The sequence below is a fragment of the Lathamus discolor genome, chromosome 1 (genome assembly GCF_037157495.1).
Source record: "Lathamus discolor isolate bLatDis1 chromosome 1, bLatDis1.hap1, whole genome shotgun sequence".
NCBI classification, from domain to species: domain Eukaryota; kingdom Metazoa; phylum Chordata; class Aves; order Psittaciformes; family Psittacidae; genus Lathamus; species Lathamus discolor.
The window spans coordinates 6,185,385-6,202,148 of NC_088884.1; the positions used below are offsets into that span (position 1 = coordinate 6,185,385).

The window sequence follows — 16,764 nt, forward strand, 5'->3', positions numbered from 1 at the left end:
CCAGGGCAGGTTTAGATGGAGCTGAGGAACAATTCCTGCCCCAGAGGGTGCTCAGGCATTGGAACAGGCTGCCCAGGGCAGGGCTGCAGGCACCGGCCCTGCAAGTGTTCACACACCGTGGAGATGAGGCCTCAGTGCCATGGGGCAGGGGTGGCCTTGGCAGTGCTGGGGAGCGGTTGGACTGGATGAGCTTAAAGGGCTTTTCCAACCTGGCTGATTCCATGATTGTGCAAAGGAAATGGCATGTCAGAACACTGGAAGAGTAGGGCAAAAGGAACTCAGCCATATGGAGGGCTGGGGCTGCCCTTCCAGAAACGTTCACTCAGGTTGATTTGATCTGGGACATCTCTGCTTGCAAACCCCTGTGCCCCAAATGACCCTTCCTGATGCCAATCATCCCAAGGCTGGACTGGAGCAAGCGTATTTGTATGGGAAAAGGGGACATATTGGAAGCACGCTGCTAACCCAGTTAACCCATTGACAATGTCACAGTTCTCACTGTTAAATAAATACATAAAACCCTCATTAATAACGTTAATTATTATAAGAATAACTCTCCTGACACCTTGCTTCTCTTGGCTATGGTAATGACCCCACCAGCATTCCTCCAGTGAAGGCACCAATGGCTTCCAGCGGAAATATGGTGTTACCATACTCGAGTGGCCACCACTACCTGACCCAAGGTGTAAAGTCATGTCAAAGCCTGGAGTGTTTTATTAGCAATGGCAATAAATATCTATATACACACACAAGCATACATAGAATTTTATATATATAGTATTTTATATATCTAAATAATGCATACACATGTTTATGGGGCTGCAGTAACTCCGGACCAGCTCCAATGATGAGTTTCCACCATGACAATGGAAATAGATATCCCCAGGAGCCTTTCTCCAGTTGAGGGTGCACAGCATCACCTCCTGGGGACCACTGCCACCAGCCAGCTCAGTAACAGCTCAAAGTGGCACTTACTTACCAAAAACCAAGAGGAGAAAGAGACTTCCTCCGTCTTCTGGAGGTTGTTTCCCCAAGGAGCTCAGCCCCACATTTCATTGACCCACATCAGCTATCGGCTGCATCATTAGGGAATAGGAGGTTGCATCGCTCTGGGCTGGTGAATCCATTCATGCAGTCATGTTAAGCTGACATCAAGTCTAAGGAGACAGTAACAGCAGGAATTGCATGAAGATTGGTTTTATAGCTGTGAATCAGCAGCGCAGTGAGGTCTGGAGCCGGCAGTGGGTGAGCAAATGGACCTGGGGGACCTGAGAACATGAGGAATTCACCTTTCTGCCTCCCTGTTCCCAGACACCGAAGAAATAGGATGACACCTTCATATTCTCCTTTCAGATCACTTAAGATAGGTCTTACCCTCCCAACATGCACAACCTCTTGGCAGCTTTTGGCTCCAAAAGCTTGGTGAGGAGTGCAGGAGTCCCAACGCCAAATCTTGGGGACAAATTCGTCCGCCTTCATGATGAAGATAGAGCCAAAGGAGAAGGGAAGAGTCTCTTGAGAGGTGGTTTGACTCAAGCCCCCTCACCATAGACCAACCCAAAGCAGCATCTCACCCGGGAGCCACCAAGTGACTTAATTCAGATGCAAAGCATCTGGATGACTTAAGTGAAACCCAATGTTGTGGTTGAGTTATCTCAGCTCGAGCTGTGCAGGGCTCTGGGAGGTGTATTAAGTGCAGCTTCAATTTCCCATCAGTGCTCTGGGAGCTTTGGCATAATGGGAAATGGATAACTTGATTGGTTTTTAATACGTCTACCATTAAATGTTCACTATTGATTTGCCATCTGAACCGCTTTGGCAGGGCCAAAATATTCCCGGAATGCATCCTCGGAGCTTCCTTGGAAATGTCATGTCACTCTAATTGGGTTTCTTGACATGATTTGATTTCAGGGCAGAGAGGGGGGTGACTTTTAGGACTTGGCAAGCCGGATGCTTTCCAGGCGCAGGGAATTGGGATTGCTCCAAACCAGGCTGAAACCAGAAGATTCCTGAATACACCTTGCATTAGAAAGCAAAGGACATGGCTATGAGCGTGTGGAAAGCTGGGGCTTTAATGCGCCTAAAACCAACTTCCTTGTGGGGTTTGCAGTGTGAAGGGTGATTTTGGAGCATGAGTGACCCCATCACTTGTTTTGTCTGGCTCGCACAGCTCCAGAGCTGAGCCTGGAGCTGTATCTATGGTTTGTATCTATGTATATAGGTGTACCTATAGCTTGAGCACACGGGTCTGTATCTATGCATATAGGTGTAGTTATAGCTTCAGTATACAGGTCTGTATCTATGTATATAGGTGTACCTATAGCTTCAAGTATACACGTCTGTATCTATGTATATAGGTGTACTTATAGCTTCAAGTATAGACGTCTGTATCTATGTATATAGGTGTACCTATAGCTTGAGCACACAGGTCTGTATCTATGTATATAGGTGTACTTATAGCTTCAGTATACAGGTCTGTATCTATGTATATAGGTGTACCTATAGCTTGAGCACACAGGTCTGTATCTATGTATATAGATGTACCTACAGCTTGAGCACACTCAGCCCCTTTGCAGGAGGGGGTTCCTTGTGCATTGAGCCGGTAAAGTCTTGCAAGGAGGAAAGGAGAAAGGAAAAGAAGGAAAGAGAGGAGAGGAGGGGAGAGGAGAGGAGAGGAGAGGAGAGGAGAGGAGAGGAGAGGAGAGGAGAGGAGAGGAGAGGAGAGGAGAGGAGAGGAGAGGAGAGGAGAGGAGAGGAGAGGAGAGGAGAGGAGAGGAGAGGAGAGAGGAGAGGAGAGGAGAGGAGAGGAGAGGAGAGGAGAGGAGAGGAGAGGAGAGGAGAGGAGAGGAGAGGAGAGGAGAGGAGAGGAGAGGAGAGGAGAGGAGAGGAGAGAGGAGCTCTCCTCATCGCGCATCCATGTCCACGGGCAGTTCCTTAGCAACCCTGACAAAGGAAAATGGATGGGGAGGGATGAAGAGGCCGGGCCAGTGCAATTTAGTAATTTGATAATGATACAGCCCCTGGAACGGCTGCGAGCGCTGACAGCAGAGTCCTGAGCATCATCCTGCACCCTGTGCCCGGGGATCAGAGCCAGCAACAGCCCTCATCTTCACTCCTCCAGAGTCAAAAGCAACCCGGTGTGCATCACTGTGTGCACCAGCCTGAGCTGCACTGGGTTAATTATTACATGGTATTTTTAGAGCAGGAGTAATTTAGGCTCTGGAGGTTAATGCGGGGCTGGACCTGAGCATCTCCGTGGTTCCATGGGGGGTGGTGGGGGTTTGAATGCTGTTCACAGCCCTTTTGGGTGCTGTCCATTGCTATTTGGAGCAATAGGAATTGCTGCATCAATGTATTGGGATATGGAGTCTCTTGCCAGCTGGGAGGATGCTGGTGAGCTCCATCCCCATTGCAAAGATGGAATTGCAACCCAACGGCCAGAATGCCCTTGAGAAAGGAGGGGAAATGTTGGAAAAGCCTGGAAAACTGTGCCAACGAAGCATCTCTGCTCACCTGAGCTGGGACAAGCAGGAGCAGAAATGGGGACGGGTTTGCCCCTGACATCGTTGCTGTGTGGGTTAGGATGAAACCCAAGGAGAAACTCTCCCATCCAGGAGGCAGTGGTCCTGCAGGAGCTGCCTCAGGCTGTCTGTCCTGCCCCATTTTGCACACCAACGCATCCTGGTAAATCCCATTTGATCTTTTAGGATTCCTCTGGGTGGCTCCTCGCCCATCCCTTGCCTTGGGCATCCCCTAGCCCAGCACCCTGAGCCCCACTGGTGGGCTCTGCATCACCCAGATGTGTCCCACTGTGTCCTGAAACCACCCCGGGCACCTCCCCATGGATCACGAAGCCAAGGGGCCAACCCATGGCCACAATCCCAATGGCAAGGATCAATATAACCCATCCATAGAGAAGAAACCACACTTACTGAGCACTGTCTCTCCCACCAACCTTGTGCAGCTGCTGCAGCCTCACAGTGGGGATTACCCCTGCGTATGGAGGCAGGAATAAGGAAAAGCAGCTCTTTTTATGCTCCATTCCGCTGGGTATAAATAGGTTTTATGTTTAAACCCTCTGGCAGGAGAAGTGCCCTGAGGCCAGCACTGCTCCTCTACATGGATCCAGGCTCCTGCTGACTCACTTTACCTTTTTTTCCTTGCTTTTAGATGCTTCCTTCAAACCAGAGATGTGCTCACAATAGCTGCAGGCACCATGTGCACAGGTAGGTGCGAACACCCCTTTGGGGAAGGGGTAGAGGTGCAAGGGAGACATAGCAGGTAAAAGCATGGCAGCAAACACTCGGGGAAGACAATTCCATAAAATCCCAGAGTTATTTGGGTTAAAAGGGATCTTAAGCTCATCCAGCTCCAACCCCTGCCACGGGCAGGGACCCCTTCCACTGGAGCAGCTTGCTCCAAGCCCCTGTGTCCAGCCTGGCCTTGAGCACTGCCAGGGATGGGGCATTCACCGTTTCTTTGGAATTTAGAGGATTTAAGGTTATTTTTTCATTTCCATTGCTCTTTTCTTCCTTTGGAGGGAAAGCAGGCTTCGTCTCATGCCTGACGGCTGTCAGTGATGCAGTTGCTTTTGGGGTATGGCCCAGCCACTCTTGCAGGAGCACATACAGGAATCTGCAAAACAGCCCCAGCCCATTTTATCCCAAAGAGGCTTTTTGCTATCACACTTGTATCAGAACCTGAGGGCAGAGCTGAATAATTGCCAGGAGCACGAAGCGCTGCTGGTGGGCTGGGTAACTGCTCCTTACGGGCCGCCAAGTGCTTTGCATAAAGTCAGGGCTGTAAATCCCCTGTGACCCTGCAGCAGCAGCAAAAGACTTGGGGTCCAAGGACGTAAAAGAAGGGCAAGAAAGGGGAAACGATAATTCAAGCTCTGCAAAGCTGACTCCATGTCCCCAGGTCCTCTTCTTCCTCTGCTCACGTGCCAGCTTCAAGAGGCAGGGCTTTCCATGTCCACTGCATGGTCGCTTTGGAGAGATGTGCAGGGATTTGCTGCTGCTGAGCTGTTGAAAAGAGTGAAAATCGCCCCCAAATGGGGTTATGGGAAGAGAAACCCCCCGAAATCAGCCTTACTGGAGAGGAAGGGCTGTTTGCCGTAGGGTTATGGGAAGATGGACAAACCCTCCCTCCACAGCCTTGAAAATGCAAATTGAGCCTTAGATTAATAAAGAAGGGGCAGAGTGAACCAGAAAACTCCATTCTGTCCCTCTATAGACACAAAGGGCATCCATGTCTGACTTCTCTATGCAATTCCGGTGCTGGAAGCAGTAAGCAGGACATCACATTGCATTCCCTTTGCTTCCCCAGGCCAGCCAAAGCTTCCATGCTGCTATTTAGGATCATAGAACCCCAGACTGGTTTGGGTTGGAAGGGACCTTAAAGCTCATCCAGTTCCAATCCCTTGCCACGGGCAGGGACCCCTTCCACTGGAGCAGCTTGCTCCAAGCCCCTGTGTCCAACCTGGCCTTGAGCACTGCCAGGGATGGGGCAGCCACAGCTTCTCTGGGCACCCTGTGCCAGAGCCTCAGCACCCTCACAGTAAGGAGTTTCTTCCTAATATCTAACCTAAATCTCCCCATTTGGGGGATGCTTTTTGCTCTCAAGGTGCTGGTGTTGCTCTGCCTTATTTTTCCCGGTAGTGGAATGGTTGTAATGATGAAACTTTAATAAGATCCTGTTCATCTGCCCACATTTGGGCTTCAAATGATTCACAGATGGAAATTGAGCTCAGCAAGAGCAAGAGAGGCTGTGGAGAGGTGGGAAGGTGTCCTGCTCCCGAAGAGACAGAACATAAGGGAGACGTGCGAGGATGCGAGGGACAAAACCTGCATTTATCATAAGTTTGGTCATTTCCATCAAAACTTTTGGTACTTTGAGGCCTTTTGGCCATCACACAGCTCCCATGGGTGCCCTGGGCTGTTCTTAGGGTCCTCTGGGGTTATCCAGCTCCCATGGGGACCTCAGGATGTTCTTAGGGTCATCTGGGGGTATTTTCATGCTGTGATGTTTCCAGTTGTGCAGCAAAGTCTCCTCTCTGATCCCTTGTGAAAGCAAAGAGGAAGCAGGGATCTTCCCACTGAGGTAGCCAGTGACAGCTGGAACTCTGGTTTGCTTTGGAAGCAGACTGATAGGAATGAGCCAAGTGATTTGACTTCTTCCATCTTTCTTTCTTGGGCGCTGCCTTCTCTTTCCTATTTTCTCCTAATAAAATCACTGTGGAGACTTCATGGCTGGTGTGTGGATTTGCTTCCTGCAAGGACATTGTCCTGCACCAGCCCTTTCTAACAGCAAAGCTTTTATAGAATCATAGAACCATGGAAGGGGTTGGGTTGGAAGGGAGCTTAAAGTTAATCCAGCTCCAATCCCTGCCATGGACAGGCAGGGATTCCACTAGCGCAGGTTGCTCCAAGCCCCTGTGTCCAACCTGGCCCTGAGCACTGCCAGGGATGGGGCAGCCACAGCTTCTCTGGGCACCCTGTGCCAGCGCCTCAGCATCCTCACAGGGAAAAGCTTCTGCCTTATCTCCAACCTGAACTTCCCCTGTTATTCCCTGGATGATGGGAAGCACATTCACCTCCATTCTCCAGCTTCTCCTTCAGATAGCTTTGGTCATCTGAAGGATAAAAATGAATAGACTCACATTTACATGGGCCATTCTGGCAGCAGGACTGACTTTGGAGCGTGACCCATGTGTATTTGCCATTCCTTCAAATTCAGTGTTTCTTTAAGGTTGGTTTGATCGCTTTTCATCTTTGCAGCCATTGGATTCTCTGTCTCAAGCCTGGCTTTAAGTCCCTCCCTGCCTTTTAGGCTGCTCTTGTGCCCTGCTCCCCTGAGACCTTTGGGATCCACTGGCACCCAGCTCAGTCAAATGGGGTGAGGTTCAAGTCAATCATGTGAAGATGGACCCATGCTGGGGGTGAGTAACTGCACTTGTCACCCTCCTGTGCAAGGCTGCAGCAGTAGCCACAGACACCAAAGAGCCCAAGTAGGTGCTGGCACTGACAAACACCTCCTCAGGGTCCCACAGCACCTCCTAAATCCCTTAGGATTGTGGATAGGCCCTTTCCTAATGTCCCCAAGCCAGCCAGAAAGCCGGGAAGAGCTGAGCACCCAATTTCCAACCATTCAGATGCATAACCCATGGGGACAGCCTGAAGCAGTTGCAATGGATAAAAACTACCTCAAACCTTCTCCTCTCAACCTCAGGAAAGCTTCAGTGAGAAAGGACAAACACCCCATCACAAGGGATGGGATGGTTGCAAAGGTGGAGCAGCCATCTCCTATGTGACCTTACCCGTCCCAACCTACAGTCTTCATGTAGTTCAATTCACTTTGGAGATGCACTGAAATAAGCTAAAGATCCATCACCTCCGGAGGAGAGTGGGCTTTAGGATGATGGATTCAATAATCTGCTTTGATATTCCACCTTTCCCTAACCTATGTTCCCTTCCCCAGGTACCAGAATCCCAGCTTCCCAGTGATGTTGGCAACAGCAGCGCTTCAGCTTTGGCCTGAAGATCTGAAACTCTTGGAGGTGCTCAGGGGCACCAGGTCTTTGTGTCAGAGGCGTGCACCAGGCCTTGATTTCTGGGGTACCAACCCCAATGGGGTGTGATGCCAGGGCACAGGATGGAGATGTCCCCCTTGGTAGGCAGAGGGGACCCACTTTTCAAGTGCCAACACAACTTCCATAGGATCATAGAAGAGGTTGGGTTGGAAAGGACCTTAAGATCATCCATTTCCAACCCCCTGCCATGGGCAGGGACATGACCATTAGCCAGGTCAGCACTTAGAGCTCCCATCCGTATGTATTTACATGCTCAACCCCCTTCTTCCATCCGCAGACCAACAAAAGCAGGGGAGGTGGGTCCCTAACCCACCCTGAAGCATGCAGGGCTGTCAATGGTCTGAGCCAAACAGGGTCCAAAGGTCTCCTGAGTGCCCCACAAGGGCCACAGTCAACATCTGCAGCCCTCAGGGAGCAGGAGGATGCAAAACACATCTCTCCAATAAGCTATGAGAAACGCTGGTGAAGCCCTCACTGTCCACCCCAGGCATGAAGCCTTCTTCCTTGGGTGGTCAAACCTGGGTTGAATCAAACCTGGATGGAGTTTAGCACCACCCAAGGAACTGCATGTGCTTTACAAAGCTTTAGATGCCTTCTGCCAATCTTCAGCCCTTGCCCTGCCATGTTATTTGGTCAACCAGCACTAGTTAAGCTACTGGGTAATTGTGCTACTCAAGCCCATCTCACCCTATGGAGGTCAAGGGAAGGCAGGACACAAGCCAAGCTGGGGGAAGCTGAATGTTGTTTGAGAATCAGCACCTACGAATCTGAACAATAACAAGGGGAAACTATTTTGGGGTTAAACCAGGATGATCTTAAGGCCCTTTCCAAGCCAAACCATTCTATGATTTTTAACGGACCTCCACCATCAGGGACAGGTTGGGAATAGCTCTCATCTATCACTGCTTCCCCAAGGCTTTCATCAGCTACAGGGACCATGAAGCCCTTAGAGACACCTCATCCCTCTGCAATAAATGAATCCATGAGAGCAGAGAGGACTATGGGCCAGATGATGATTTACCTCCCTCTTGGTGTGGAGATGTCCTTCTAATGGAGTTTCCCACCCAGCTCTTGGTGTTGAAAATGAGTGTTCTTGCCCAAAAATACAACTGAAGGCTCCAAGGACTGGGATAACCAAACCATCTCCCAGGGCCCAGTGAACAAGGGGAAAGAAAACATCGACCCAGGAGGTGAAACCATGACATGAAAATGGAAGAGGAGTGAATTGCTGGAGGAGTGGATCCTGATGTGTCCCAGCCAGCAACTGGAGGTGATCAAGGGCAGAACACTCTACCTAGGTTAGAAGCCAAAGGGGAGCTCTCATTTTAACTGTCACTGCCCTTCAGACACCAACCAGCATCTTCAAAGCCTGGGTGGGAAGCTCAAAGAGGCTCATCCAAGAATATCCACAGTCACAGCTCCGTGTGCCCAAAGGAGCTGCTGTGTCCATTGTCTGTGTGGTCCAGGAGAAGGAATATCTCCCCATTCCAACTCAGAGCCCATCCAGGGTCACTACTGGCTGCTGTTACCTTTCATGGAGGGGTTCAGAGGGTTTTGCCCACCTGCAGCAGGATGTGTCCCTTCCCAAGGATAGCTGCACCACACCAGCCCTTTGCTAGGACAGGGTGGTGATGGCATCTCAAAGCAGAGGGGAGTTCTGATCAATAGGCAGGGCTGAGCAGGGTCCTGGGGCCACAAACCCACACTGACCGTCAAAGGGAACCCTCCACCAGGGATCTGACCCCTTTGGGTGTCAGCCCATGGATTAACCCCTGTTCCAGCAAGGAGACCTCCATCCCCATCCTCTTTGTAGCACAAGGCACTTTTCCTTGCCAACCAATGGCCATGGGACCCTGGAGGAGACCTCCCTCTGACCGCACCAGAACCAGAACCAGAGGGGGTTTTCCTGCCTTGCTGCTGTCTTGGTGCAACCTGAGTTAATCCTGCTGGATCTCAGTGTCTTTGGGGAATTCGAGGGGTTTTGTCCCCAGGACACACATAATCCTTGCAACCCCTCCTCTTCAAATGCTGCCTCTGGGACTGTGCAACCCCATCCTGCAAGAACTTCCCCATATTTCCAGTCTTCCACAGGTTTTCCTGACTGCATGGGAGGAGAAAAGCCCCCTGAGATGGGAAATTAGGCAGAGAGCAGAGCAGTGTGAGCAGGGCAAGTCTGTCCCTGCTGCGGGTAGGGGTTATAGCACCATAGAATAGTCAGGGTTGGAAAGGATCTTAACATCATCTGGCCTGGGGCAAAACCCTGCTGAGGTCCTCCACCAGCTCCACTCTTCATATAGAAACACATTAATTAGGATAACACTTAATCAGAGCTGAAAACCCCAACAGGCATCCTTAGGGGGCATAAACCCCTTTGCATTTGAAGCATCCTTGCACCAAGTGCCTTGCTACCTGGAGGAATGGGGGCAAAACGTGTTTGTGTGTCCCAGCATTAGTGACAGCCCCGTTTGGGGATAACTCCCACCAGGCTGCCAGGGTCAGACGTCTGGTTTTGCCCTTGTCCCCCCTCCTTTTTGGCTCCTGTGAATGGGGAGCGGCGCCGCAGCCCCGTGACGTTGCCAGCTCCCTCTGATTTCAGCTTAATGAAATCATGCCCAAACGAAGGCTCCACGTCTGGAGTTACGACTCCGACCCCGTGATCACTCACTTTTATATATACACGAGGGAGGGGAAAAGCGTTTCCATAGAGAGAATAAAACCAGCTGAGCCCTCTTTAAGAACAAGAAAAGCAAAGCAAGGGGCGCAGAAGTTCAGGGCAACTCGCCTGATGCTTCTCTCCTTGGAGTGAGCCCACAGCAGTCCCTTCCCATCCCGACCACTGAGGACTACCAGGTGAGTGCCTGGGTTTCATTTATTAACCATAAAGCAGCTTTATTTGCGCAAAGTTGAGGTGTTTTAGTGTTTTCCTTGGGAGAGCACATCCCGCTTTTCTCCACGAGAAAAAGGCAGGATCGGGAAAAGCAGTTTGGGATATTGTGTCGAGGCTCCCCCCTAACCAAAGGAATCTCTTTTTTAGTGTTACATCGATTTTTGGATGCTGGGGATAGTTGGGAAATCTTGGGAAATGGAAAAGTGGGGCAATAAATCACTGCTGCGATTACAGGGATGGGGAGGAGAGGAGGGCACAGCCCCATGGGGCCAGTTTGCATTGTGGAGCCCCTGGGAATCAGCATCCTCAGGAGGGATTCATTAGGAAAGTGGAGGTGGCATCACATGAAGAGAGTTTAAAGGGTCCAGAGGTCTTACCCACAGCATTATTTTACCCCAGACTTACTTTTTGATGGGGAAAGAATCAGTTTTATCCAGTGCCTCCGGTGCCGAGGAGCAGCTTTGATCCCACTTTGCCAGAGCCGCCTTCCCGAGTGGTTTTCTCTTCTAAATCCAAGAGGCAGCTCCTCAGCTGAGCAGGTCCTGCTGTGCCTGTCGGCACCACCTCAATAAATGCCTAGAAATTCCTCATGGGCATCCCAGCAATTCCCCTCAGCAGGAGCAGCACCCTCAGGTCACCCGGAGCAGCAGCAGATTTAGCTCCGACTTCCTCACATCCACCACATGTGGGTTTTCTTCTTTTCCTGCTTTTTTTTGGGGGGGGGGGGGGGGGGGGGGAGAAAACCCCAATTCCAGCTTCTTTCCTTGCTCCATACAAACTTCCTGGTGTGCCCAGGCACAAACCCACCATGGAAATAGAAACAAACCCTGCAAAATCAGCTTTTTCTGCCCATCGAGCAGATCCGGGCTCTGCTTTCCTTTGATTTTTGCTCTTTCCACCAGTATACCCACCACAGCCAAGGACCAGGAAAACAGACACAGGGTGGGCATGTGTCTCAGCCACGTTTCCCCCTTGCTCTGCCTTTCCTGAGGTCCCCAATGGGTTTTCCTGAATGCCACCGGTTTCAGACAGCTGTGGAATAGCTGCTGGGAAGCAGCTATTGGAGATGCTGCTCTGTGGCTTCAGAGAGGGCAGCAGCAGCTCCAACCAGAGCAGTTCTCTCCCAGCAGCTTTGGGTACCATTCCCATTCTACATCCAGCAGCTTGGGGTCATGGAGGAGAACAGGGGCTGCAGATAGAGATGCAAAAAAAAGCCATTTGTAAATCCATATCCCACATCCTGCTAGCAGGGGATGCAAAGAAGTGCCTATGGGAATTGCTTCATCTGGGGCTGAAGCACAGCAAAGGGGGAGGCTTTGGAGTGGGAGAACAATCTTTATCCTGTTGAGCTTTTGCTACCCAAAACGATGCGCCAGGATTTAAATCTCTGATCTGGGGCTGAAGGAAGGAGAGATTTGGGTCTCCAAACCCGTGTGGGTTCGATGTCTGGAAGGGTTTTCTTCCCTTATCCTACAGGGACTTGCTGGTGTTGCCTGGGTTGTGCTGCGGCTGCTGCATGTTCTCAATGCAGGGCAGGGTTACGGGGGTGTTTGGTGCCTCGAGGAGCTCTGTGGGGTTCTGTGCAGGGGCAAGTGAATATCATAGGGTCATGGAACCAACAGGGTTAGAAAAGCCCTTTAAGCTCATCCAGCCCAACCATTCCCAGCGCTGCCAAGGCCACCACTGCCCCATGGCACTGCGGCCTCGTCTCCACGGTGTGTGAACACTTGCAGGGACGGTGCCTGCAGCCCTGCCCTGGGCAGCCTGTTCCAATGCCTGAGCACCCTCTGGGGCAGGAATTGTTCCTCAACTCCATCTAAACCTGCCCTGGTGCAGCTTGAGGCCGGTTCCTCTTGTCCCATCCCTTGTTCCTTGGGAGCAGAGCCCAGCCCCTCCTGGCTCCATCCTCCTGTCAGGCAGTTGCAGGGAGCCATCAGGTCCCCCCTGAGCCTTCTCTTCTCCAGATTGACCCCCCCAGGTCCCTCAGCCGTTCCCCATCACACTTGGGCTCCAGGCCCTGCACCAGCTCCGGTGCCCTTCTCTGGACAGGATTAATGGGATAAACCCATCCTCATCTCCCCATCCACAGGGCTGAGTTCAGGTGACAGCAGTTTGAGGGTGCAGCAGCTCCCGGCTGAGAGCCACTGGGGACAAAAGGGTTGATTCGATTTGGATCAGTCTGAGGACATCTCCCCCACCAGCCGCCCCTCCTGCAGCAGGGCACAAACCCCATCCCAAGCCCCAAGACACCGACATCCACAGGGACTCCCAGGAGCCATCCTGCTCCTCAGGGGCTTCCCCAGCCTCTTTGTCTCCTCCGTATTCCTCATGGGAATCACGTCAGCATGAATGAATCCTCATAGGAAATACATCAGCATCTCACTACCCCACATCAAACGTCGGGTCCCCAAACCCCATGGGTCTGTCCCCGGACCGGGGCTTGCCATGAGATGCGCTTACCACAAGATGGGGCCCGCAGGCTGGGAATGCCAACACACCTCCGGGCTCATGCAGGGGCTGGCCCTGGGGGCACAGGTCAGTCCTCAACATGGGCAAAGGCACCCACCAGGAGACCCCATGCAGCCTTTTTGGTGGTCAGAAGGGCATACAGAGCCATGGGTCACATCCCAGATAGCCTGGCCTCAGCGATGGGAGGTTTTGCAGAGCTGGAGGGTTATTCCAAGGTTTTTATCCCCACCTCAGGACCCCAGAATGACAGCAGGGATGATGCTGCTGTGCAGTGATTTTGGTGGTCCCCTCAGCTCCCCAGTCAGGGCTGTCTACGAGGGGACTTCACCCTGGATGTGCCATCAAATGGGACAGCTTGTCCTGAACCCGGGGTAAAGGGGGACTCCTAGGGATGGAGGACAGGGAATGAGCATCCCTGGAGCACCCAAGGCCAGGGTTGAAGAAGGGGCATGGGGCCATCACACTGGATGGGCGTTAGATCACATCCCCAGCACTGGGGATGGCTGTATCCCTTTCTCCATGCCCATTTTGGACCCAGTGGAATGAGCAGGTAGATGGGCAATTGCTGGCTTGAAGGAGCACAGAAACATTTCTGGTGGCTTCAGGCTGAGCGAGGAGCTGAAAGGAAACCCCACTTTTGCCAATGGCTCTCACAGCTACTGTGGGGAGGCATCAGCAAGGTGGAGATGGGTGCATGGGGACTGACAAGAGATTGCCCCAGGCAAGGAGGGACCCTGGTAAACCAAGCGCTCCTGCAGCAGGCACTTGTGTTTGACACAGGGATGACCAAATCCTCCCCTCCATGGAGGCTGCAGCTTTCAAAGCATCTTGGACATCCCACCTCCCACCCAGCACGCCAAAACCAAGGGCTGAGGAGCTGCCCTCTCCATGAGCTTATAGAATCATGGAATGGTTTGGGTTGGAAGGGAACTTAAAGCCCATCCAGCTCCAACCCCGGCCACGGGCAGGGACACCTTCCACTGGAGCAGCTTGCTCCAAGCCCCTGTGTCCAACCTGGCCTTGAACACTGCCAGGGATGGGGCAGCCACAGCTTCTTGCATCATTTAGACAAAGCAGTAAGTTAGCAGAGGAAAGCAAACCCAGACCAACCTGTGCCAGGGCCTCACCACCCTCACAGTAAAAGATTCCTTCCTTATCTCCAACCTGAACTTCCCCTGTTTCAGTTTGAACCCATCACCCCTCGTCCTGTCACTCCAGTCCCTGATGAAGAGCCCCTCTCCAGAATCCTTGTAGCCCCCTTCAGACACTGGAAGGGAGGAGACCCCCAAACAACTCATTCCCACTCATCCTAATGATTAGATGCGACTTAGTGGGGTTGTGGGAGATGAATCCACGCGTGCAGGACCTGGGAGGTTGAGCCGGTGTCCATGGAAGGACATGGGGATGACGATGCTCTGCCGCGGGCCCCGCGGGATGCTCATGCCCATCTCTGCCCTCCCCTTGCTCTCTCCATTGGACAGGCCACCGCGATGTCCCACTCCAGGCTGCTGCTCCTCCTCGCCCTGCTCTGTGCCACCGAGAGCAGCCGGGCTCTCCGTCTCTACAACCCCACCTCCATCCTCAGCTGCCTCAACACGGCCCTTGCCGAAGGCCAGAAGAGCCTCCCGGAGGAAAACACCGTCTTGGACAAGCGCAGCTTCGAGTCCCCATCGCTGGAAGAGGGCTCTGAGGAGCAGGAAGGGGATAACGTGGCAGAGGAAGAGATAGGGAAAAGGACGTTCCCAGGGGAAGGCCATTACAAATACGTGTCCCAAGCGCAGGTGAAGGGGAAGTCGTACCAAAACCGAGCCAAGAGCGACCGCCGCACCAAGGTCACCCTCTCCCTCGATGTCCCCACCAACATCATGAACATCCTCTTCAACATCGCCAAAGCCAAGAACTTGCGGGCGAAGGCGGCTGCCAATGCCCACCTCATGGCGCAGATCGGGAGGAGGAAGTGACCCTCCATGGGCCAGCGGGGACTGATGGCCGTGTACGATAGCAGTGTTGTATAGTTTTGACCCATCGAGCTCACTTTCATATCTCTTCTCCGTCCTTCTCTCCTCCCTGCTCTCCTCCGTCGCTCCTCCTGGACATTTCCATGCACGGGGAAGAGGCTCGTGTCTGCTCCAGGGCAAGGGGACGGGTCACCTAGGGAAGGTCCCTATTAAAGCTATGATCTCTTGAGTTTTCCATGCTTTGTTGTCTCATCATCTCCACTGGGTGCTCTGTTGGGTCTGTCTGGACCCTTTGGGTATCCAGAACTTCCTTCCAGCTCAGCCTCGTGGCACTCCCCCACCACAGTCCAATCCCTACTCCATCCCCATACACAGGCTGTCCCTATACACAATCCTCAATGCATTGGGAAGGGAAAACAGGACTGGCCAGGGGACCTCAGGAGGGATAGAATCACAGAATTGTTTGGGTTGGAAGGAGCCTTCAAAGCTCATCCAGTCCAATCCCCTGCAATGAGCCGGGACATCTTCAACTAAACCAGGTTGCCCACATAAATGGATGCGATTCCTAATGTTTGGATTCCCCAGTTTCTCCTCCTGGATACTCTCTAGGTTTTAAGGTTGTCTTTGCAACCACCTCTTTGTCCACCAGCACCTTCTATAGTCACAACTGCGATAGCATCTACCTCCCCATCCACATGGTCCTTCATGAGTGGCCCCAGGCCAGGGTCACCCCATGGCCTCAGGTGAGTTTGGACCCCAAGAGCTGCAGGTGCTTCCCTGGCTACTCCAGACACACCTATGGAGTCTGTCCATGTTGTCCAATCCACCCCTGCCCACCTTTCTACTGCTCTCCATCTCCTGGGAGACCTCTGCATCAGCTCTTTAGCTGGTACAGTTTCACCTCCCCATACACAGACCATCCCCATTCACCCTCCACTGAGCCCCAGCTCACCAAGCTCCCACCCCTTCACCTTGGACTATTTATCCCTTCCTCTAAACACCCCAGCACAGCTCCAAGATGGAACTTCATCTCTGGTCTCCATCCGTGCTGTCCCTCTTTTCCCTATTAGATGCTTACCAAGAGCAGCTCCCACCAGCCCTATCCAGGTCCTGGCCATAGGTAGCATTCCAGATGGGACACTAAGAGGGATCAGGTCTCCAACGCTTGGCAGATGAACCCACATGCCTGCAGAGATCTAGCTGGAAGCATTTTCTCTCTGTCCCATTGGGCACCTAAAGGAGACAACACACGAATTCAGCCCCAGCAAGCCCACACTTAAGTGGCCAAGGCTCCTAACTGACACATAGGAGGGAGACTCGGGATCCAAATTCACCTGAAGCCCAAAAATCAAACCCAGAAAGGGTCCTTCAGCATCTTCCCAACATAGAATCAGCTGGGCTGGAAAAGCCCTGTAAGCTCATCCAGTCCAACCGTTGCCCAGCGCTGCCAAAGCCATCACCAGCCCAGGCACTGAGGGCCTCATCTACATGTCTTATGAACACACACCACACATCTCCAGCAGACAACTCACCAACATGCCCACAGCATCTCAGTGCAATGGCCTTCTCCTGCCTCAGCTCCAAGGGTGTACCGGTGAGGTCTTGCCTTATGGCAATCTCTTATAGGCTTGGACTATATGGTCCTTTACACCATTTTAAAGCCCAACACCCTATACGTCCACCCCCCATTGGTATATTGAGCTCTCATTCAGCAGGACATAGGCATTGTCCCCATCTTACACCCAGGGAAACTGAGGCACCCACTCCTACTCACATCTGGCCAGGCAAAGCAGAACAGAACAAGTCAGACCTGGGCAGGCATCCAGCTGGATGCACTCTCATCCCTGTGTGGGTCTGGC

At 52.3% G+C, this 16,764-nt stretch overlaps 1 protein-coding gene across 1 annotated transcript; it reads left to right on the plus strand.

Annotated features, from left to right (window-relative positions):
* Window positions 1–10,358: 10,358 nt before the first annotated feature.
* On the plus strand, window positions 10,359–14,908 carry UCN3 (urocortin 3). Its single transcript, XM_065673726.1, has 2 exons — window positions 10,359–10,441; window positions 14,429–14,908. The coding sequence occupies exon 2, from the start codon at window positions 14,438–14,440 to the stop codon at window positions 14,906–14,908; it is 471 nt and encodes a 156-aa protein (XP_065529798.1). The 5' UTR covers window positions 10,359–10,441; window positions 14,429–14,437.
* Window positions 14,909–16,764: the final 1,856 nt, after the last annotated feature.

Excerpts from the sequence above, each read along its gene's own strand:
- UCN3 (XM_065673726.1), top strand. The coding sequence starts at position 14,438 with ATGTCCCACTCCAGGCTGCTGCTCCTCCTCGCCCTGCTCTGTGCCACC.